The sequence below is a fragment of the Magnolia sinica genome, chromosome 6 (genome assembly GCF_029962835.1).
Source record: "Magnolia sinica isolate HGM2019 chromosome 6, MsV1, whole genome shotgun sequence".
NCBI classification, from domain to species: Eukaryota; Viridiplantae; Streptophyta; class Magnoliopsida; order Magnoliales; family Magnoliaceae; genus Magnolia; species Magnolia sinica.
This window is the reverse complement of record NC_080578.1, coordinates 102,312,901-102,338,304: the sequence shown is the minus strand read 5'-3', so window position 1 is coordinate 102,338,304 and position 25,404 is coordinate 102,312,901. Positions and strand designations below refer to the sequence as shown.

Below are 25,404 nucleotides of genomic sequence, written 5' to 3'. Positions count from 1 at the left end.
TACTCACCTGTAAATTAAGTAATTGTAACAAGAATGCTCCGATCCACGAATCCAAATCGAACGGGTTAGATCTAAGTTCCGCACACCATCTACGGTTAAGATCTTAACCTCAGGCTTTGATTTCCACCCTAATTTGAGGTTAGCTGCTACAAGAATTCTAAAATCTAAGCTAAGTTGAGAAAAGGCAGATGAAAATTGTAGTAGAGGTTAAAATCAATGAAGGTAATAACACTAATTAATCTAATATTCTAATATAACCTCAATTATAATCTTTAGACAATAGAAATAAAACGCTATTAACCACTAAGTCAAAATGATAATAATAATACAAGTAGTTGATGATGAACCTGATTCGAGGAAAGGATGAAAAACAACTCAGCTACGTCGACTCGGTTGAGTCAACTCGACTCACCATCACATCTTCTTCCTAGTTTCTCTTTTCTTCCTTTCTTCTCATTTTCTCCTTTCTCTTTTCATCTTATCATCTTTTACAAGGAATTTCCAGCAAAGTGTGGACTTGACCAGTCAGTGACTTAGAGACCTGACTCGATATTGAACCGAATCGAGTCAGTAACTCGCCAACTTCTCTTCTTCTTTTCTTTCCTTCTTGTTCTTCTCTCTTTTCTCTTCTTGTAACAAGGCCAAGAACTACACAACTCAGAATCTGCCCCAAGCTCAACCAGGGATGACTCGATCAGGCTGACTCGGTTCGACTCAACTGGACACAACGAGTCAACCTGACTCGACAGCCTTCCTTCCTCTCCTTTCTCATTTCTTCTTCCTCTGCTTCCCTTCTCTTTTCTCCTTGCTGGGACGTCCAGCAGTGGATCTGGACAGTCCAAGCCGCTAGCTCAGCGAGTCGAGTCCGCCCGACTCGACAGTAACAACCCAGCCTCTCTCTCTCTCTCTCTCTCTCTCTCTCTCTCTCTCTCTCTCTCGCTACTTCTCTCTCTCCTCTTCTTCGTCTCTAGCTCTCTTTCTCTCTTTCTCTGCTAGGAAGGTCGGAAGTAATTCTGGACTCGGCCTGGGCCCTCGTTCTCCTTTCTCTCATTCTCTCTCTAGCTTTCCCTCTTTGGAAAGAATACCCTAAAAGGCAGCCTTTTATAAGGTTATACTAATCAACCTCTAAAGGCTTCGACGGCAACTAATCCTGAGATTAGTTACATTTTTGTTGTCGGGGCAGGTAAGTTCTCAAGGAGATGAATTAGAATCCGAGGTGCTTGGCTGCAATCCAGACATCTGGATGACCGTCCATGGTTATAAGCCACTAGATGAGCGATTTAGATTGAAAGATGGGGTCCACTTACGAGAGATGGGTTTTCTTAGCTGTTGGAGAAGATGACACGGTCGTCCATGGTGGTTTTCGATCCACGGGCCCATCGAACGATAAGTGGATTCTGTACGGGTTAGATGGATCCACTGATCATTTTGGGGCCCACCTTTTGGATGGAAAACTACGAAAACTCGGTGGGTTTCGAGTTATTCGTTGCGGCGGCGGTTTTCTCATTGCAAAGGACGCCCTAGAGCTGGCTTGGCTGTATGGCTGAGATCCGCTGAGGTGTAGGGCTAGGACACAAGGGGAGGGTGCGTGCGAACGCCAGCTAGATGGAAGAAAACGGTTTCCATTTTCGGAAGTATTCGCACGCACAGCTCTTCTTGAGCTCGTGCTTGTGCATAAACACGTGGTCAAATACAAGTGGGGCTCATGGGCTTTTGGTCAAGTATGTTCTGTGAACGTGATGGACGGTTCGGATCAGTACGATAGCCGTGATGGTGTGCCACGCTTGAAGCCAAACGGCAGTTACTCGTTTAAATCGCAGATGCGCGGGACGAAAGAGAGAAGTGTTTCTCTTTTTTGGGAGAGCACGGGTCAAACCCAGTTTGACTGAGCTGGACATTTCTGTGCTTGTGAGTGTACGTATCCTCGGTGCACATGCTCCACTAGTGTGAGGCCCCTGTGACGGATTTGATGAATCCGGTCCATCAGACCCTTTCTTAATACGAATTTAAGGTGGGAGATCGAATATGAGGCAGATCCAAAGCTTAAATGGGCCATATTGACTGAAATGTGGCCATTAACTGCCAATTATCATTGATCCGACAGTTGGATCGGTTCAAATCTGAAAATCGATGGTCAAAAAGCCTTAAGGGAATGATATATATGTTTTTACTATGAATTCCTCAATGTAATATATTAGTGTAGTATTTTGTTACTTGGTTATAAATTATTTTACTTTATTGTTATTATTTATCTGTGTATTTAACATGTGGGACCTACACTTCATGGTAGGTATCATAAGTTTTAGGATTCTTATTATATAAATGGGCCATATTTCCTGATTATGAATTTTATTATAATTTTTTAGTGAAATTGTGGCTATACCTGTCTATCAAAGTGATTGAGATCTTAGAAATAAATTTCTTTAAGGATGTGATGGTCTATTTTAATATCGACTGATGGACGGTTTGATCAATGGATACAAACTACTCTTAATGGTTAGATTGTTACACGGTTGAGTTTATAGGCTGATCTCGAAGTACTTAGGTGCGATAGCACATGCCTCAACAGTTGGATTATTGTATGATTGAGTATATAAGTTGACCTCGTGGTTAGATCATTTCCAGATCCATTGATTCAAATCTAAAGGCTTAAGTCAGGTATAGGGTCCATTATGCCTAATTACATGTAAAGATTTCTCCTCATGGATTGATCTTGTGGTCAACTAAGCGAGTTGCCTTGCATATGGTTGGATTGAAAAGTTATGTATATTAGCTTCAGACAACCATTTAGGTTTGGTTCATCCTTGCGATCAAATGAATTTAAAGTGTATAGATATGAATTCGTAAGCCTCAATTGCTAGTTTAGATTACGGGTCAGAAAATCGTTTATGACGAACTCCTATTACGAGCAACTAATGGCCCATTCAAAGTGGTTTGACTTTATACCTAATGAATGTATTGAGAGTATTCGAAGTCAAAATCAAATGGTTGAGGTGGACAGATTATGAATCATTATATGATGATGTGTAGTGTAATCTAAGTGTGTTCTCATGCGCTTGTAAACTAAATTAAATTTCCATGGTAACACCCGATTATAGAAAGGTACAGGGTGTTACAATCTACCCCCCTTAAAGAAAATCTCGTCCTCGAGATTCCACACTCATATTATTAATAGAAACGAGAATATCCATTTTACAGTATTTCTACTCATTCACTACTTTCTCTTTGAAACGTATATATTTTGGGCGTACAAATGTATTCCACTAATTATCAAAATTGGGGTTGTTATAGTCTACCCCCCTTAAAGAAGAATCTCGCCCTTGAGATTCGATAACATATATCCCAATTATTGCTAGCCTCTCAGTCGATTCCAGCGGACATCCAGGAGCTATAAGTGCAGCATTTCCTAGGGAATCAGGATATTTTACCATCGTCGGCGGCAGTGAATCTTCTTTCGAAGGAGGTGTTGGCTCATATCAGGCAGGGAGGTTTCTACACCTCAGACGAGCTTGATGTTTGTATCTAGTCGCATGCTTCGTCAGAGAGGTTCTCAGTTAAGTCTGGTTGGGAGGTGTGCAAAGTGAGCGGGCATCGGAGGGGCTGGGCTAAGTGGGTTTGGCACTCGAAAATGCCTTCGAAAATCACCATTTTCGTTTGGAGGCTGATGTAGGGGGCAATCCCGGTGGATGAAACGATCTAGGAGAAGAGTTAGTATAGCGTCTAAATGTGTCTGTTATGAAGAGGAGCGTTGGATCGGACCGAATTTGGAGTCGCTGGTCCATCGTTTTATCCACGGTCAAATGGTAGAGGTTATCTGGAAGTATTTTAGCACCCTATTTGGCCTTATGCTCCCCAGCCATCTGTCGGTCCAAGAAAGATTATCTTACTGGTGGCTTACGCATCCCCCTGGTGGAGTCTTATCGAAGCTATATCGTCTCTCTCCAAGCCTGATTGTTTGGGAGATTTGGAAGGCTAGAAATTCAATGATATTTGATGGAAAACTTCCTTTAGTGTCATTTGTTATTAACCAAATCAAGCAGTGGTTAGGGAGGTTGTGTAAGGGGTCCTCAACTCCAATGACCACATCGCTGGTAATTCGTTAATTTTTAAGGAATTGGGCATGACCACGAGTATGCCTCCTGCGAAGGGATTCGAAACAGTTAAATGGATACAACTAGGAGTGCATTGGGCCAAATTAAATGTGGATGGGTCAGCTAGAGGGAATCCGGGGGCATCTGGAGGAGGAGGCCACTTTAAAGATACAAAAGGGAACCTAATTCTATTCGCGTTTTTCATTGGCTATGGGCCGGGGACAAACAATTACGTGGAGCTAAGAGCGGTGTATGACGGCCTGATTGTGTGTGAAAATCTTAGGCTCCCAAAGGTGCTGGTAGAATCAGACTCGATTTTTGTTGTGAATGCCACGAAGGGGAGGTCTCAGACTGTGTGGAAATGGTGATACTGGATCTCCAGGATAGACAGTCAAGGGAAAAGGGGTTGCATTGAGTTCATCTACGGCAGGAGAGAAGCGACCGGGCCGGATGACGGTTTAGCTAGAGAAGATTTGAAATAGAAATAAAAATAAAAACGAAAAAGACTCCCCATAAAGATTCCTCAAATCCCATGGGGATGAAAATAAAAATAATTTCTAACAATTTGAAATAAATTAATTGATAAAAAAAATTACTATCCTTTAAACAGTGAACCCGAACATAAGATGAAGGTTTAGACTCAAACTCCCTACTAAAAATAAACAATAAACTTACTATTTATGTACGGTCATGATTCGTACTAAACCATGATTTTCGGCCCAAAATAGTAAGTGTCCGGTTTGGCCTAACCAGGTTTTTTTTTTTTTGATTTTTTAAAGTCCTTTTCAGGTTTGGCACGACTCCTAATACTATCAAAAGTAATGGTTGCACTAAAACATACTATTTAAACTAAAAATGAACATAAAATAAACTTTCGACCATCAATTTGATGGAATCTCACAAAGGTGGCATGAGAAACTCGGCATAGCAGGTTGACTGGCTAAAGTAAAAGTAGCTTCTCCTGTCTAAAATTATATGTGATATGTCATAAGATTCATCCCGGTTAGTATGGTTGTTTTAATGTTCTAGCCGACTGCATCATGATTTGGAACCACGCAAACAACGGTGATTGAACGCCCACCGTAAAAAAACTTCACGGGACTCACAAAAGTTTTGGATGAAGCCGATATTTGTTCTTTCCCTTCATCAAACTCTGCAGGACCTAATGATCAGGTTGGATGGCAAATAAATATTACAGTTGGCGTTAGGAAGTTTTCAACGGTGGGCGTTCAATCACCACAGTTTTGTTGTGGTGTGGTCCACTTGAGAATGTCACAATTTTGGTCTCGTGTCGATTAAAATGATCTGAAAAACATAGATGAACGGTGTGGATAAAACACACGTCATGTTGGACCCACAGAGCACCGTCCAGTAGCTAACTCATTACTCGCAGTATCAACTGTTAACTCCTTCGGTAATGAGATTTTCAAAATCTCGGCGATATTTGTAAACTGCTCTAGATCCGTTTACAAAGGCCGCCTGAATCGCGCTGCACCAGAGAATGAAATTACGCGACCGGTTCAAACACGGATTCTCTTCCCCTCTCAGCACGTGCCACCACCCCCAGGCACTACTGTATAAAGACGCAAAACCCTCGTCCATCATGCATTGGTAGCGTGTGATTGTATACGTGAAAACGAAAAAAATAAAAAACATAATGAAAATGTCGACTCTTCCTTTCAAGCTTCTCCTACTCTTCATCGTCCTCCTCGTCTCTCAGTCCTACGCCTCCAAATCCCAGGGCGGATACGGCATGAAACAGCTCCGTAAGACCTGCAAGCGCACCACGAAATACAACCAATGCGTGAAATCTCTCAGGACCGATTCCCGCAGCTTCACCGCCAACGAGTGCGGCCTCGCGAAGATAGCACTCGAGATTGCGCTTGCAGATGCTAACAAACTATATAAATTATCTATTTCACGTAGGAAGAAGAAGGGCGTTGATGATGCGACGATCCGGGCCTTGGAGAGTTGTACCGAGTTGTATGGTGGTGCAATCGATGGGCTCCAGCAAGCAGTACAAGCAATGGACTCCAAAGACTACAAAAATGCCAAAGTATATGCGGGTCAGGCAATAAACGCCGCTGACACATGCAATCAAGAGTTCAAGGAGTTTGACCTGAAAATACCTTTCACTAAGAAGAATGAAGCTTTCGGCCAGCTCTGCTCTGCTGCTTTAGATCTCGTTTCGCTTCTTTAAGTTGGCGTTTCGTTGCATCAAATATCAAGGATTTTCATGATATTTCTTAATTAGTCGGTCCAACTTGTGCATGATAAGTGCAACCATGCTGATTTTTTATTTTCCTTTTCTACCTATGATTATTGTTGTTGTTGTTGGTGTTAATCATCATGGGATGGAGGAAATACTAAACATAAATATTTCAGGGTGGTTGTCGAATCAGATTCGCAGTTACTCATTAACGTCCTGAATGAGGATTCTCAGCCAGCTTGGAAATGGTGCTACTGGCTTAATAAGATCAATAGTCTAAGACTCCGAGGGCAGTTTCTCTTTGTGCATACATACAGGGAAGGCAATTCCCCTGCTGATTATTTGGCCCGCTTAGGGAGTGGCTCCCAATCCGTTTCGACATTCGATCACTTCGGTGAGCTTCCGCCTCAGGTCAGAGGGCTGATCTTCCTCGATAGGGTGGGTCTAGGCGCGATTAGGGAAGCCTAACGTTTTCCGCCCTAGTCCCTGATGTGCAGCATCTGTTTGCTTTTTCATCTTTTCCTTGTTTGCTACATGATAGGTTGGGCCTGCCTCTTTTTGTTTGGGTCCCACCCGAAAGGGTGTATATTTATGTGATTAATGAAATTGTGGCAACAGTCCATTTCAAAAAGAAAAAAAAAAAACATAAATATTTCATAATACAATTTTTTCTGTTATGTTGTTGTTGTTATTATTTGTTATATAAATGTCAATGAATCTCAAGTGAAAATTTACATTTATCCCTGTTATACTTATTATAAAGGCATTTTTGAAAAGTATGTATGGGTCTTTATCTGTGACAAGTGGGGCAACTGTGTAGGAATTTTGGATTTGTAAATCCCTAATTATGGATATTTAGAATTTAAAAATAATTGTAAAAAGAAATTAAAATAAAATTAAAAATTTGAATAAGAAAGAATTTAGAAAACTTATTTGATTCGAGGTGCGATGAAAGCCATTCCGCTTGAAATTGATTTGCCTTCCTTTGGATGATGCCCGTAGTGCAACATGAATACTGGACAATCAACCTCCATGATACCCTCGAATGTTGTCTCGTCACATCGGCACACCCGATATATGAAAACCTAAAACGTCTTAGTATGCCTAACTGAAAAACTGAACCAGATAAACCAACAGATACCATTGTAGAAATTTGATGTGAGAAAGAGAGTTGAAAGATTAAATTGATTTTAAATTTAGAACCAGAGAAGTCTCTTATATAGACTTCAAAGGTTGCTTCGAATGGGTGTGTTCACACCCCTGCCACCAGTCATGACTGTTGGGTTTTTTGAAAAAGAAAAACCTTTTGTTTTGGCTCTATTCAAAAATTCAAAACAAATGACTATTCTGATCAACCATTGTAAAACAAAATTTCAAAAGGTAACAAAAATAAAAACTTTTAGAATTGCAAGTATACTCGCGCACGCACGCATGCACTCACACCACACCTTAAAGCATCGCACCAATCGCACATGTAGAACATTATTTAGTGTAAGAGTTTTTCCAGAAGTAAGCTTTAAGATCACATTTTCTTCTGATTACTAATGTAGGATGTGGATTAAGCACATTCCAAACACACATGGACGGGAAGAAGCCTGAGGAGAAATCGACAAAATTGAGCATAATTTTAACAGGTTGACCTTTGTGATTGACATGTTGAAATTTCGCTAAAAATTCTTTTTAAAATTTTTTTTATTTTTTTTAAAGGAAAGTGGACGCTTGCCACTAAAATTTCATTAATCATAAGACAATACAGCCATTCAGGCAGGACCCAACAAAAAGGGGGCAGATCCCACCTATCATATAACCTCAAGCTATACACAAAAAGAACACCAGAAAAAAGAAGAGACACCTTGGCCCAAACTGGGGACACCACTGCCACTATATAGGCCTCCGCAAGCCCGATCAAGCACTCCTAATGGCCCCAATGCCAGCCCTATCCATTGCAAGGGCACCCTGAACGAGACGAGGAAGATCTGGAAGGGACCCATAGATTTCGTTTGGGCATCCATCACTGGCCAGCCTCGCCAGGACGTTCGCCACAGAGTTCCCCTCCTGGAAGATGTGATTGAACAAAAGATTCAGAGTCCGCTGGAATTGCTGGATAGCTCCCAACTGGTACCATATCTTCCAAGAGTTGTGGGCTTGAAGCTCCACTACCGCATTGGCAATAATCTTGGAATCAGTTTTAACAATGATGTTGGAGAGGCCTAGATTTGAGCAGATCGTTTTGCCATCTAGCATGGCCTGTACCTCTACGGTTGTGTTAGTAGAATGCCTGTAATGATGGTGGAACGCAAAGACGAGCTTCCCATAGTGGTCCCTGCAAACTCCCCCACCACCACTCCCCTGGGTTCCCCCTCGAGGAACCATCCACATTCAGTTTGGGCATAACCATCTGACAATGATGGGTTTGCTAACGAGAGGCAACTTAACATTAAAGATCCTGAGGGTCTGGAGAATGATAGAGTCCGCCATGGAATTTCTATCTGGAATAGTGATGTAGAGCGGGTCGCAAATAGTTTCATGGCCAAGATGGATCAGAAAAGGCCCGGTCGACGACAGAAGTGATCCGGACCATCGGACCTTAGATCGGGCGTATCTTGCAATCCGGAATGAGTTATCTGACGTAAAATATATAATTTTGGAGTAGAACGAGCTACTTTAGCCAACCAACCCTGCTATGCCGGGTTGCGCAGCCCGGAATTGTGAAAAACCCCTTGATCGACGGTCGTTTCCCTATTTTAATTTCATTTTTACTATAAATAGTAAGTTTTAGTTTGATTATAACTCTTCATCTGTCGGGCTTTAGGAGTTGCGCCCAACGTGAAAAGAGCTTAGAATAATTAGGAGAATGGTTTGGTGAAGCCAAATAGGACACTTACTATTTTTGGCCGAAAACCTTGCGCACTAGTAGACATCACGACCGTCTATAAATAGTAAGTTTACTATTTATAGTAAGTCACGAATTCTAGGAGTTTGAGTTATAGTTTGATTCTGATTTCTTTCCCATTGCTTGGTACCCTTATTTAAAGGGTTGTGAACTCATTTTTAATAATTCATCAATCAATTTCGAATTTATTAGAATTTATTTCTATTTTCTGCTTTCTTTCCTCGTGGATTCGAGAAGTCTCTGTGAGGAGTCCAGAGAAGTTCCATGGATTCGGAATAGTTATCCTTTTGAGGAAGACGGTGCTCGACCTCACGTCCTCCCCTGCGTCAAATAGGGATGGAAGATCTAATTTCTCTTAGCTAGCTAGAAACGTTGGAGATAATCTGATTGATAGACATGGTGTGGCCCTCAAATCGGGCTTTGTTCCGGCTAATCAAAATCTCCTATATGATGATGCTTGGGGTGAGACCGGAGAGGAAAGAAACTCTTGACTTCTTGCTGGTGCTGGAGGTCCACATCTGAATTCTCTGAAAGGTGGATCGATGGGGAGGGGTGACCATGCCAAAGAGTCTGCTGAAATGGGCCCAAACATTATCTGTAAAGACACTGAAATTGAAAAGGTGGTCCAGGTCTTCCACCGCCCCCTAATTGTGGGTTGAGTAGAAATGAGCTGCTCGACTCTGTTATGCTGATAGGATTGCCGACTGGGAAGGGGGTGCCCGGGCCCATGATGAGTAGCAAAGGAGGCAGATGGAAGGGCCGTTCGATGGGAGGGGCTCGTCCTACAACATTCACATCTAGATGCCAATGCAATGCCAACTCGCTGGATAGCCAAGTCGACCGGTACTACTTCGTGGATTGTTTTCCAAGCGAAGATGGCCATTTTTGGAGGGAGGGCCTTGCACCAGACCCATGGTCCACCTGAGATCTGGTTGATGCGATCTAATCCCATTCCAAGCGGATTTGATAGAGAACTTTCCTGATGTGGAGAGGTCCCAAATCAGCTGGTCTGCCTTGTTCGAGAGAGCAACAAGGGTGGTTGAAACAATGTGCATTGCTACTGGGGAAATGAAGTGGCAGATTTCAGTCAGATTCCTTGAGCCAAGGTGGGAGAAAAAGTCCCTGACGAGGGTCGAAAACAGGTGGTGTGGGATGCGTCTCACAGCCGCACCAGTGAGCAGACCTCTGCCCGTCCAATTCTGGGTCTAGAAATTTACATTCCCCTCTCTAACGAGCCATCTGGAGTGTTGAAGCATAAATTGCAGCTCTCTGAATATCTCCCTCCAGCTATGAGAAATAACTGATCCATTCACGCCATTTGAAACCATAAGCTTCTGAAGGTACTTTGCTGAAAACAACGTAGCCCATAAAGAGTTACCCTGTAGCAGCTGCCAGCCCATTTTAATTTTGAAAACTCGCTTGATATCATCAAGACTTGTAATGCCGAGGCCCCCTTCGGGGCAGGGGGTGCATAAGGTGGACCGTTTGACCCAATGTCCCTTGTTGCCTCTATTCGAACTACCCCAAAAGAAGTTAGCTATAGCTTTTTCAAATGTTCTCATGACAGATTTCGGGATGCTAATGGCAGATATCATGTGGATGGGAATGCTGGAAAGAACATGTTTGATTTGGACTTACTAATGATTTTTTGAACGAGCTGATGAAGGAGCGCGCCAGGGATTCGACCTTTAGAAAGGGGGGACGCTGAGGTAGGTTGAAGGGAGAGACGCTTATCTGAAACCCGTCAAATTGCACAGCTTATGAGATCAGCACGTGGGCATCTTTTTTGGGGCAATGAAAGATATTTTGGAGATATTAACCTTCTGGCCAGAGGCCCTTTCGTATTGCCAGATAAGATTGAGGAGGGAACGAATGTTAGAAACCCTGCCATTAAGAAACAAAATAACATCGTCAATTCCGCTAGAAATTCTAGATTGCTTGTTAGCTAATTTCTCCCAGTTTAAATAGGTCGTAATACTATTTGATAGATTGGGTTGACAAGTTGAAAATCAAAAAATTTTCATTTTAAATCTTGGACACTTTATGGCTGTTTCATCTTGTCTACTCAATTAGGTTGACAGACGATGAAATTTTGCATGAGTTTTGGAAATTGTTTCCTTATTTGATTAAGATTCTTTTGATTACGTTAGGGTTTGTTTAGGGTTATTTAATGATGTTAAACTCATTTTTATGAGAAATCTATTTATTAATCTATCAATAATTTTAATTTTTAATTTTTTATCTCTCATGGATTCGAGAATTTTCTCTTGTGGATTCAAGGTATTTATCGATCGAGGAATATGGTGATTGACTTCATCATGTCCTTCCCTGTGCTAAGTGGTATCAAGTGAGGATTTCTCCTTGAATCTATGGCTTCTAACGAGGGGTCGGGCAACATTCCAATGGATGGTGCTCCAGGGAATTTTCCTTTAATAATGACGACTTTAGAAGCAGTGCAACCAGAAACTCGTCAAGTCATGTAAGGGCTGCAGGCTGTCATCGATTGCATGATGGAGGCCCTAGGGCAGCTCCATGTTCGTGACAGTGATTTGCCCCTGGTAGGCGTTGAAATTCATAATCGTGGGATCATATGATGATGTTTGCGGTGAATCGAAAAATCACACCCAAGAAGGTGGGATCTAGCGACATGATTCCCCAACATCCCGGATGAGGTATTGTTCAGATAGATCAGATAGATTGAGAATTCAGGATGAAAGTCGATCTTCTTAATTTTAACGGCCAACTCCACATTGAGGACTTCCTCGATTGGCAACTTGAAGTCAAACATTTCTTTGACTACATGGACATCACATAAGAGAAGAAAATTAAACTTGTGGATTACAAGTTGAAGGGCAGAGCTTTGATTTGGTGAGAATAACTTCATCTCGAGACGATTAGACAGACGAAGGCGTCAATCCACACGTGGTCGCGGATGAAGCAATTGTGCATGCGATTTCTCCCTCAAGATTACGATAATGTATTATTCCAACAAAACCAAATTTGTTATAGGATAGCCGATCAGTGGGGGGTTATTAGATAAATCCTATTGTTTATTGGCAAGATGCAAAGATAGCTAATCATTGAGGGGTTATGCAGAGAACTCCCATTATTTGAAGGAAAGAGGTGACTTAGTCGAGCTGGAGTCGTAACAGGCTGACAGATTCATCAGTGGAGTATATGTGGTCCCTATGGCAATGGAGAACCAACCCAAGACTTCTAAAGTGGAGAGACAGTCTCTCATAACCAAACAGGATTTCGTCAAACAATCTGAGGAGTCGGGAGATGTAGATGCATCAGTTAAAAGGGAATTGCCTCCCACAAGATCTACAAAACCACATTAATCTTATCCTAGGAGCAAGTTTGCCTAATCGTCCATATTATCATAAAAAATGCAGGATCTTGAAGCCATAAGAGGTGGAACTGATCCATAAGGGTCAAGGAGAGCATAAGTACATGTGTTGTGCCAGTTTCATTAAGTACAAGGAATATGTTAATAAACATTGCCTGAAGGTGTTTTAAGTGAATGATGATGTGATAGTTCACCTGCATAAGGAAAAGTTTCTAACTGTGGCGTATAACAAGTTGGTAAGTAAGAAGACAATTAGTCCCTGTTTTGATCCTTAAGAAAATCAGTGGTATTGCTTTTGTTCTTAATCTTCTAGAGGTACGCATGTGCATAGGTGCGTAGGTGAGCATGCATATATATATATATATATATATATATATATATATATATATATATATATATATATATATATATATATATATATATATATATATATATATATATATATATATATATATATTTCAAAAAGGACTATTTCATTGATAACCAAAAGGATGGATATACAACCAATTACATTGTGGAAACTCATTCGGGCCACACCCGAGCTAAAAATCTCGGCCTATCATAAGCGGTCATCTCGGACCAGCAATGTACAAGAGCCCAAAAGTGAAATCTAGTCAAGACCTATGTGCAATTGTCCTGATGGACCCTAGTCCGACCTTATCCAAAAAGATCAAACCTCTAACTTCCGTAGGAATAGAGGCCACGTGGAAATGGAGAGCCGTCATTTGGGTCCCGCTGCCAAAGTCGCGCCATTCGGTCGGCCGGCCCGTTTCCTTCACGCAAAATGTGACTGAATACGAAATTTCCCTAATTCTTCAATAGATTGATCCTATTTACCCATGGCTTCCACCTCCATGGATAGGGGCATTTTCCAAGAATTAAATCCATCACTATCTTTGAATCTGATTCAACCTCCACCTTGATCAAACCTTTATCAATGCATGCCTCCATGCCATCATGCATGGCCCTCAACTTAGCGAGATTATTCGAACCTTCCCCATATCCAGCGGAGAATGCGAAAATGAAGGCACCAACCTCATTTTTACATATGCTGCTGCCACCAGATGGACTGGGGTTACCACGCGCAAACCCATCAACATTTAGTTTCACCCAGCCCGACGAGGGGCGTTTTCATTTGACCAAAACAGAGGAGTAGTGAATGAGGTCAAGGGAGCTACGTCTGCTCTGAAGAAAAGGGGAGAAAGGGATGTGAGTGTCATGAATAACCTGGCGGGCCCACCAGTCAATTCTAGCTATGGAGTTCTGAACAATCATTGGCTTGTTGGCAAAAACTGTATCGTTTCTGGAATGCCAAATTTCCCAAAGGATAAATAGCGGCAACAAAATTCTAACTGAAACAGGGGCGCTGCCTGGAGCTGTTGTGCTCCTCCATTGGCGAAGCCTTCCTTCAACCGAAATATGGGATGAAACGGAAATCCCGAGCTTGATCTAAAAGTGATTCCAGATGGTGGATGCGTGCTTACCAGCCAGGAAAAGGTGATTGGCGGTCTCAGTTTGGGGGTTGGGAGAGTCATCAAAATCACAGTAGCGGCATTTCGAAACCATTGCCACTCTCTTAGCTTGGACTCTATTGTCAACTGGCGTGGCCTCCTGTAAAAGCCTCCACATGAACAATGAAACCTTTGGAGGGAGAGACGGGTGCCATATCCACTTACCCCAACTTGCAGCATTGTGCATAACACGTAGAATTTTCCAGGCAGACGCAACAGGAAAAACGTCAGACGATTCATGCGGCCAGAGACAGCTGGGCTCATCCTCAGAAATCGTAAAACCTCCCTAAACGATTCAATGTAGCATATCAATATAAGTACCGTGAACCAAGTTCTTTGAAGAACTCGAAGATGAGGTTTTTTTTTTTCAAGTGGAGGGGTCTGATGCAGGACATGGATCAAGTACGTTCCTAACACACATGGACCAGAAGAAGCCTAAGGAGAAATTGACAAAATTCAGCATAGTTTCGACAGGTTGACCTTTGCGGTCGACAGGTCAAAATTTTGTCAGAAATTTCATATTACTTGTTGGTTGATTTCTACCAATTTAGACAGTTCGAAATACTTTTTTAGATTACTTATTGGCTGATTTCTGCCAGTTTAGATAGGCTGAAATACTGTTTGATAGGTTGACAGATCGAGTCGACAGGTTAAAAATCACAGAATTTTTGGTTTAAATCTTTATACACTTTTTGGTTGTTTCGACCTGTTGACCCGACATGTCGACAGATGGTGAAATTTTGCACGATTTTCAGAATTTATTTCCTTATTTGATTAGGAATCTTTTAATTATGTTTTAGGGTTTGTGTAGGATTTTTTAAGGATGTTAAACTCATTTTAAAGGAGGAATCTATCTATCAATTTATCAATAAAATTTCTTAGAAATTTTTTTCTCTCGAGAATTCGAAAATTTTCTCTTGTAGATTCAAGAGAACCTTTTGGATTCAAGGTATTTATAAATACTTGTTCATCCCTTACAGCTTGATAGGAGGCAAACATGTTTCGATCCTTACAAATGTGACATGTAGCCCCACTGTTTAGTACCCAAGGCATTGTGTTGATATGCTTCGATATGTGCGCTTCAAGGATTATCAAAGGGATTCACGCCTGGATTACTCTCATTAGTCCCCTTTTGCCTTTTCTTAATAGGCTTAAAAGAGCATGGGTCCAACTGCTCAACTTTTTGGGTATCAAAATGCCTTCTCCCAAGCTGCCCCATGTTGAAATCGTCATATGGGCAAGACCCAAATAGGGGTGGATCAAGCTTAACGTGGACGGGTTATCAAGAGGGAACCTGGGCCAATCTGGAGGGGTGGAATCGGGAGAAACTGTAAAGGGGAAGCCCTATTTGCCTTCTCTAATGGCCACGGTTTCGGTTCCAATTCCATAGCTGAAATAAGGGCAATTCTAAATGGGTTGGCCCTGTGTGATTGGCTCGGTTATGGTAAAGTGGAGGTGGCTAGCGACTCTACCTTGATGGTGATCGAAGACTCTCTTTAGTAACAACACTCCTTGGCCCATGTGGTACTGGAAGGCGAGAATCGAGGCCGTCATGTGTAACATGGAGGTCTAGATCTCCCACACCCCTAGAGAGGCCAACTCTGTTGCAAATAGCCTTGCCCGTATGGGAAGTGAAAGCCAGATGGACCTCCTTTTCAACTCGTTCGCGGATCTCCCGCCAATTGTGCGGGGTCTACTATTTCTGGATAGAGTAGGCCTAGGCAACCTATGGGAAGTCTTTTATTTTTTCCTCATATGATAGGAGGGCCCTAGCTCTTTTTTCATGGGGCCCTACCTAAAATTGTACCTACTATGAAGCCTCTGTGGTTCCCCATTGAATATAATTTTCCTTCTCCAAAAAAAAAGAAAAAAGGTTCACTTCAAATACCATTGTTGAGGGTCAAATATTGCATATCAGACCCAGTTGCTGCATAGTTTTACAAGCATGATACCGTTTAATGGCCTGATTTAATTGTGTTTGTGATATAGAGTGTATTTACGAGCATGGACTGAAAAAGGATGCTTAAAGCATGGATTTAACGCTCTGATGACACCAAAGCATGGGATGGACTCCAGGGGACCAAGATCAACGCCAGAGATCCAAGAAAATCGAGAAATTGAAGCTCAAGTGGCCTGAAAAGTGTCCAGAATGCAAGATCACAGGGTTCCCACCATCCGTTCAGCTCGAAAATTCATACATCGCCCGAGTACCATAAATGAACCATACACGTAAAATTGCAGCTCCTGGATCACTGTGAAAGTGCCCCAATGGACAGATCAGCCTATCAAATAGTGATATGGGGCCCACCTGATCTTTGGATACGCTTCAGTCCTGGGCTCAACGTCTTAATTTAAAGGAGGAAGTGGATGGATGGAGTGGATTTCTCGAATACATCACCTAGGACCCACATCATACAGTGCATGTGCACAGCACACACACCAGCCGAGCCGCACCGGACGGTCAGCCCAGTCAAAACAGGGCTGACCCTCCTTCTTCGCCCGCAGCAACAGCGGACGGACAGCGTCCGTCCGTTTTTCGGTAGTGGGCCCCACTCGCTCTCCAGATGACAAATCCGGACCGTCCAGGAGAATAATATGGTTCATGCCACTCGGGCCTAGATGGAGAAATTTTACAATGTAATCGTAGATTGGGTTTTGATCGTCTAAACAGAAAACGGACGGTGACTTGAAAGATAACGTGGGCCACATAGAATTTGGTCAAAAAATAGTGCTTCCCACCTGGTTTTTCAAGTAGAACGCAGTGGACGGCTTGGATTTTCTAAAAAGACAGTGAAGTGGGCCCCACCATCAGTACAGCGTAAGTACTACGCACCCTATTTTCGCGTCTGGGAAATCCAAAAATTTCGGCCGATTGTGGGCCACTGCCTGTGATCGGATTGGTGATCCAAACCGTCTAGATGATGACCAAGCCAGGAATGACCCTAGCCAAGAAGTCAGTTTTGAGTTTACTGGACGGCAAGCCTCCCAAATTGAGGCCAAACCAACGCCTTTTGCGTTGCTGCGCACGCTGTTGCATCCTGGCTGCGTAAGGAGTATCTCCGCACCCTATTTCCGGTAGGACTCTCGGAGGACAGCTCTATAAGGAGCGTGTGAAAGAGAGGAGGAAGGTGTGCTCGGTCTTGGGTTTTGAACGTGAGGAAGAAAAGGAAGAAAGGAAGAAAAGTGAAAGAAGAAGACAGGGAGCAGCAGGTGGGTGCGTTTTCTGCTGGACCGTGGGACAGCTACCGAACAGAAGAAAAGAGAGGAGATCAGCGCTCGTTTTGGGGACGTTTGAAGGGATCTCTCTGGTGTAAACGAGAAGTGGTTTTTCTCTCTTCTTCCTTCTTGTTCTTTTCTTTCCCTTTTTCTTTTGTTTAGTTATTTATTTTAGCCCATTCATGTGTGGCTAAACCCCTTAGCTAGGGCTAAGGGGTGAAGCTTGTGGCGTGATGGGAGATTTTACTTTGTGCCTTTAAATTTCATAAACTGAATTTGATTTAGTGATGATTATAAGGAATATTTTTCTTAGTCTTTAATGGTCTGTTGTGACTGAAATTACAATGGGTTTGCAATGGCTCTGAATATTTCTTTCCCCTTTTTATGTTTATGAAGTCAGGAAGCCCTGTTGTTCATCATTGCTCCATGGGCATGGTAGGATGACAGTACCCTTCCTGATCCTCATACATTGTTGATTGGTTGGTAATTAGTTTAATCCTGTTGTTGGCTTTGTCTCCTGGGCATGGTTAGATGATAGAATCCATTCTAATTCATATACCATTCACCTCTTGAAAACTATATCAAAGGAAGTCTAGTTAAATTTCATGATTTCTGATGCAGGCATAAGATCTCCCTGATCTCTACAAGTGGATCCTCTGAATCCTTAATTTCCTTCCTCTGAATTCCTTAAAGTTTTAGATAATTAATCCACAATTATTCCTTAAAATTCTATTTGGTTTAGATCACATCTTAGTCTAGTTCTAGTTCTACTTGGTTTCAGATAACGTACAAGTATCAGTCCCTGTGGATTCGACCTCGGTCTTACCGAGTTTATTACTACATCACAACCATATACTTGGGGTGTGAACAAGTTTTTGGCGCCGTTGCCGGGGATTGACGGTTACGATTCTTTGAAATTAATTAGTTTTAGAATTAGTTTGAGATTAAGATTTTATTAACTTTAGTTTTAGATTTTTATTTCTATTTGATTTTTAGAACTAACTTGTTTCCTGTTTTGTAGGATCCTGACATAAACTTCTAAATTGGTAATTCTTTCCTAAATTCTTTACTTTTTCTACCTTTTAGAATTAAGGTTTAAATCTTAGAAATTTTCTAATTCTAGTATCCTCTTATCTGTAAGAAATAGAAACTAGGTTATTTCTTATTTAACTTTCTATTCTTGTTTTAGTAACTTTCTAATTTTAACTCTTTTAAATCTAATTTGTCTCCTAATTTATTTTTAGAATTTTTGTTTAGAAACTAACCTTCCTATTTTGTAGGCCTTTAAGATAGAAATCTCTAATTCGGTAAGCTCCTTCCCTACTTTCTATTTTTCAATTCTCTTTTAGTAATTTACTTTCTAGTTTAAGACTCTCCTAATTTATCTTAGAAATTTTCATTTTCTTTTAGGAATTCTTTCTTTTAGAAGCTAGTTCACTTCTATCTTTCTTTTAAGGGATTGTTCTTCTCTTTTTAAAAGTCTAACTTATTGTATTTTGCAGGTTTTAACTCAGGACTCCAATTTGGTAATTTCTTTCCAACTCTCTCTTTCTTTCTAGATTTTCTTTTCCTTTCTTAGGATTAGGTTTTTAATTGAGGGCTGCGAGTGTTTTCATGCCCAAGTGGGCCCGTAACAATACTCGATGTCTCTTGACTGAAGGAGGATTGGTTGAGGGGTTGACTATCCATCGCAGGATTAGACACCGCTCGAAATTCCCTGAGTTAACTGAGGTTATGGCTGAAGACCAACCTCCTCTACTTCCACCCAGGGTGGAGGATACCCAAGATGAGAACGAGGTGCCTCAATCACCCCCGCCTCGTACTTTACGAGATTATCTACAACCGGCGGGAGTGAGTATGCCCTCATGCATGATTTTTCCTGAAAACACGGGACAAATGGACATCAAGCCAGGAGTTATCCAACTCCTTCCCAAATTCCATGGACTTGAATCAGAAAGTCCATATTTACATTTGAAAGAGTTCGATGAGATTATAGCTACATTATGTTTTCCTAATGTATCTGAGGATACAATTAGGCTGAAACTCTTTCCTTTTTCCTTAAAAGAGAAAGCTAAGACGTGGTTACATTCACTGCGTCCTAGATCCATTGGCACATGGAACGATATGCAGAGGGAATTCATAAAAAAATTCTTCCCACATCATAAAACGATTACCCTCGAAAGCGATCATGAACTTTGCCCAAAAGGAAGATGAAACATTCTTCCAATGTTGGGAAAGGTTCAAAGATTTGGTCAGTTCATGCCCACAACACGGATTTGAAACGTGGCGCATTACAAATTTTTTCTATGATGGATTGATATCTTCCATGCGCCAAATGGTCGAGACAATGTGTAATGGAGAGTTCATCAACAAAGATATTGACGAGGTATGGGATTACCTCGATAGTCTCGCTGAAAAAACACAATCATGGGACTATTACCCAATGGCGAACACCACGTCTAGGCTGACTCAATTAAAGGAGAAAGGTGGATTATATCTCTTGAAAGAAGAGGATGATCTCAAGTGTAAAGTGACTACGCTCATAAGGAAAGTTGAGGCCATGGAAGGAAAGAAGGATAAGGTCAATGAAATTGTTTGCGGCATCTGTGATTGCAACATTCACACAACTGAACACTGTCCTACAATACCCGTCTTTCGAGGAGTGTTGAATGAACAAGCCAATGCAGTAAACAACTATCAAAGACCTTTTACTGGACCTAACTCCAACACATACAATCCTGGCTGGAAAAATCCTCCAAACTTTAGTTGGAGGAATGGACAAATGGCGACTCCTCCAGGTTTCTTCAATCAAAATCCAAATCAAGTGAAACCTCAAGAGGAACCGGTTCAAAATCCCATACAAGAGCTGGCTCAGGCAATGCGGGGAATCATAGATTTTATGCAAAAGATAGATTCTTGTATGACGGTTATAGAAAAGGGGGTGCTTCCTGCACAACCTCTCCCCAATCCTAAACTGCAGTACGAGAATAATGATCCCAGCTCTTCAAATCAGATGGGGCATGCTAAATCCATCACCACTCTTAGGAGTGGGAAGATCATTGATAAAACTCTTCCGGTTAGGCCCGAAAAGCCTCAAGAACCAAAAGAGGACAACAATGATGGATCCAGTGATGCCCCACAAGAATTGGAACCAGAACTTCAAGACAAGCCAGTTGCTCAATTTCTCCAATGGTTGGTTACATCTAAACCTCTCTCTAACTCTCAGGACATTCTATAGGTGTTGAAACAAGTAAAGGTCAATATTCCTCTACTTGATGTCGTAAAACAAATACATTTATATGCCAAATTCCTGAAAGACTTATGTACAACCAAAAGACGGTAAAATATTTAAAAGGAAATCTTCTTGACTGAGAAAGTGAGTGTCATCCTAAAGCAAGATGTGCTGTAGAAATTCAAGGATCCCATTAGCCCAACCATGCCCTATGTAATCGGGAATTACCGAATTGAGCACACACTTCTTGACTTATGGGCGAGCATAAATTTGATTCCCTACTCGGTATACAAATAGTTAGGTTTGGGTGAATTAAAATCCACCTTAACCACATTACAACTTGTTGATCGCTTTGTTTGTGTACCAAGAGGGATAATTGAGGATGTGTTAGTATAAGTTGATAGATTTTACTACCCTGTAGATTTTATCATCCTGAACACCGAACCCATCAATAACATGAGCACTTAGATTCCCGTCATTCTTAGTCGCCCATTCCTTGTCACTTCAAATGCAATTATCAATTGTATGAATGGTGTCATGACTATGTCTTTTGGGAATATGACATTGAAGTTAAACATCTTTTTCAATAACGGCAGAAACTTAGAGGATGATGATGATTTTCACGACATTAACATGATTGACTCTTTAGTGGAAGATACGACACCTCTGACCTTATCCTCCGACCATCTAGAGACGTGCCTGGCCCACTCCCATGATTTTGATGATGACATGATTAGGGAGACGTGTGCCTTACTTGATACTGCACCGGTACTTGAAGTTAACCGGTGGAGGCCACAATTTGAAGAATTGCCACAAACCGATGTAGTGCCTCTACCGTCTAACCTCAAGCCGCCGAAGCTTGACCTAAAACCTTTGCCCTCTGATTTGAAATATACCTATTTAGGTCAAGATGAGACATACCCGGTGGTGATCTCTGCCCACCTGGAGAAAGAACAGGAGAGTATGCTCATATCTACTCTCATTGAGCATAAAGGAGCCTTGGGATGGACGATAGCAGACCTCAAGGGAATCGATCCCTCGATTTGTACTCACCGCATATATCTTGAGGATAATGCAAAAACCGCTCGGCAACCACAACGTAGACTAAATCCAAACATGAAGGAAGTGGTTAAGGCCGAGGTTCTTAAACTATTGGACGTGGGTATCATATACCCTATATCTGATAGTCAATGGGTGAGTCCAACTCAAGTGGTCCCTAAGAAGTCCGGAATCACCATCGTAGCCAATGCTAATAATGAACTCGTGCCAACTAGAGTCACTACTGGTTGGAGAATGTGCATTGACTACAGGAAGTTGAATACCGTCACAAGGAAAGACCACTTTCCTTTACCATTCATTGATCAGATCCTGGAAAGGTTAGCTGGTCATTCCTATTACAGTTTCCTTGACGGGTATTCGGGCTACAACCAGATAGAGATAGCCCTTGAAGACCAGGAAAAGACCACATTTACATGTCCCTACGACACCTTTGCCTACCGAAGGATGCCATTCGGACTATGTAATGCCCCTGCCACCTTTCAGCGATGTATGCTTAGTATCTTTTCTGATATGGTGGGGCAATATCTAGAGGTCTTCATGGACGACTTCTCTGTTTACGGTCCATCTTTCAGCAAGTGCTTGGAAAGTCTTAAATGTGTGTTGAAAAGATGTGAAGAAAAGAACTTGGTACTTAATTGGGAGAAGTGTCATTTCATGGTTCAGAAGGGAATTGTCCTTGGGCATATCATCTCGTCCAAAGGAATCGAGATAGATAAGGCAAAAATCGATCTTATCTCTAACCTACCTCCACCCAAGAACATCGAGATGTGCGATCCTTCTTAGGACACGCAGATTTTACAGCGATTCATAAAGGACTTTAGTCTCCTCTCTCGTCCCTTTATGCACTCTTCTTCAAAAGGATGCTCCGTACGAGTGGATCGAGCAATGCCGGAAGCTTTCACCAAGCTTAAGGGCACGTTAACCACCGCACCTATCATGCACCACCCGATCGAGCCTTCCTTTTGAACTTATGTGCGACGCATCTGACTATGCTCTTAGGGCGATTTTAGGCCAGAGAAAAGAAAAGAGGCCCTACGTTATTCATTACGCAAGCAAAACTCTAAATCCTACCCAAGTGAACTACTCTACTACGGAAAAGGAACTCTTAACCGTAGTATTTGCTTGGGACAAATTTAGATCCTACTTGATCGGATCCAAGATCATTATATAACACAGATCATGCGGCACTTAAGTATCTTCTTTCTAAGAATGATTCTAAGCCCCGTTTGATACGATGGATCCTTCTACTCCAAGAATTTGATTTGGAAATTAAAGATAAAAGGGAGTAGAGAACGTAGTGGCCGATCACCTTTCTCGCCTTAATACATCTGATTCCTTTGAGGCGACTCATATCAACGACATGTTCCCTGATGAACAACTGTTCCGAGTCTCCCATTCACCTTGGTTCGCTGATATTGCTAATTATCTTGCTACAGGTGCCATATCGACACAATGGACTTACGAAGATAAGAAGAAATTCTTCACCGAGGTGCGTAACTTTTTCTGGATGATCCTTACTTATTTAAATATTGCCCACCAAATCCTAAGGAGATGTGTACCATATGATGAACATCAGAGTGTCATCTCCTTTTGTCACTCTCAGGCCTGTGGTGTTCACTTTTTTGCTAAAAAGACTACTGTCAAAATTCTTCAATGTTGTTTTTATCAGCCCAATATGTTCAGAGATACTCATGAGTTTTGCAAAGCTTGTGAGCGTTGCCAGAAATTGGGAGCATTGTCCAGTCGAAATATGATGCCTTTGAATCCCATCCTTATCATTGAAGCATTTGATTGCTGGGGCATCGATTTCATGGGACCATTCCCCCAATCATTTGGAAATCTGTATATTTTGCTCACCGTGGACTATGTTACTAAATGGGTTGAAGCGATTCCGTGTCGAACTAATGACCATCGTACGGTCATTAAATTTCTAAAAGAAAACATCCTTTCTCTATTCGGAACGCCTCGAGCCATCATTAGTGATGGGGGCTCACACTTTTGTAATAGATCATTCGAGAGCTTAATGAAGAAATACGGTATCTCTCATAAGGTGAGTACCCCATACCATCCTCAGACAAGTGGACAAGCTGAGATTTTCAATAGGGAGATCAAACACATTTTGGAGAAAACGGTTAACCCAGATCGTAAGGATTGGTCAATCCGATTGACCGATGCCTTATGGGCATACCGTACTACCTTTAAAACCCCTATTGGAATGTCTCCCTTTAGACTTGTCTATGGGAAAGCTTGTCACCTGCCTGTGGAGCTGGAACAGAAAGCGTACTGGGCGATCAAAAATCTTAATTTCAATCTGGACAACGCTGGCTCGCTACCCAAACTTCAATTGAATGAACTTGAAGAAATCCGGAATGATGCGTACGATAATTCGAGAATTTACAAGGACAAGATGAAAGCATTTCATGACCAACATATTTTGCGAAAATCATTCACGCCTGGTCAGAAGGTCCTTTTGTACAATTCTCGATTACATCTCTTTTCAGGTAAGCTTCGATCTCGTTGGACCGGCCCTTACATTGTTGTCACTGTTTCTCCGCATGGGGCCGTTGAGATAAGAGATCCCGACAATGGCAAGGAGTTTAAAGTCAATGGACATCGATTGAAACCATTTGTCGAGAAATTTGATTCAGAGGACATGTCCATGCCTCTGACTGATCCTGTTTACCAGGATTGATCTCCTAGTCTGATGGAGGTATAGGTAGGTTTCCTGTTTTCTTAGGACTAGGGTAGTTGCTTTATTTGTCTGGCTGAAGACGGTAAACTTAGCGCTCCTGGGAGGCAACCCAGTTCTTCATTTCATGTCATTTTTATCATTAGTCAGTTCAATGTTTGTGGGTAACATTACTGCAAACCCTCACGAGACTACAACTCGTCCACTAGGGGTAACCTAGGGGTTTAAAGGCTTGTTGCATACGCTAAATGCAATCGAGAGCACCTACGAAAGTGGTATAGGTAGGATTTTATTTTTTATTTTAGCTTACTTTTGTTGGTTTCTCTCTTGTGCTGACCCGCTCTTACATAGATATCTTTGGAAAGCCTCTTGATTCTTTCGTCCAGGTACTATCTTTCCATCACTCCTCTTATATTTCCGTTGTCCCATGTGCATCGCATGTTTATTTCTTTTACATTGAGGACAATGTAGCTTTTAGGTTGGGGGTGAGAGATTAGGTTACCTAATCAGTGTTTTTTTTTCATCTTGAGCAAAAATTGTGAAAATTTTTGAAATATTTTCTGACATTTTGTTGAATTTGAAGTGATTTTGACAACCATCTTAGATTTAAAATTACAAGATAAGTGAAGTTGGTAATTTATGACTCTTAGATTCAGTTATCTATCACATTAGATTTCACAGTTAAGTTTGAAGTATTAATCTATAATTAGAAGTTTTAAACATTGATTGAGTTATGAGTTCACATGTCACATCTCGCTTTCACATTAAGATTTCAGTTTGATATTAAAGGGTTAACTTGGTAATCACTAAGCATGTAAGGAACTAGCTTGGAAAATTTGCCCGTCATGAATGATAAAAAAAAAAAAAGAAAAAGAAAAAAGAGCGATACCTTTGGAAAAGGTTAGGCGAATAATTTTTACCATAGGTTTGCTCCCTATAGGTGCAGATTCAATTCTCCTCTCCCTCGATGACTGAAAAAAAAAATAAAAATAAAAAGAAGAACTGAAAGGCAAATTCTGGTTTAAGTTTTGAGTGTCCTAAATACTGTTTTGATTATCAATGTCATCATAAAAATTATCCATTGGATTTCTTAATGATGATAAGCCGAGATTTTATTATACACTCATGATACTCATTGTTTAGAATTGTTCTAAT

At 41.5% G+C, this 25,404-nt stretch overlaps 1 protein-coding gene and 1 non-coding gene across 2 annotated transcripts; one reads left to right on the top strand and one right to left on the bottom strand.

Annotated features, from left to right (window-relative positions):
- Positions 1–5,308: 5,308 nt before the first annotated feature.
- LOC131250173 (pectinesterase inhibitor 12-like) lies at positions 5,309–6,390 on the top strand. Its single transcript, XM_058250784.1, has one exon. The coding sequence runs from the start codon at positions 5,749–5,751 to the stop codon at positions 6,289–6,291; it is 543 nt and encodes a 180-aa protein (XP_058106767.1). The 5' UTR covers positions 5,309–5,748; the 3' UTR covers positions 6,292–6,390.
- Positions 6,391–19,441: 13,051 nt separating this feature from the next.
- Positions 19,442–19,546, bottom strand: LOC131250357 (small nucleolar RNA R71). Its single transcript, XR_009173279.1, has one exon. It is a non-coding gene; the product is annotated as a small nucleolar RNA R71 (small nucleolar RNA).
- Positions 19,547–25,404: the final 5,858 nt, after the last annotated feature.

Bases quoted from the DNA above. Each gene is read 5' to 3' on its own strand.
- LOC131250173 (XM_058250784.1), top strand. From the start codon at position 5,749: ATGAAAATGTCGACTCTTCCTTTCAAGCTTCTCCTACTCTTCATCGTC.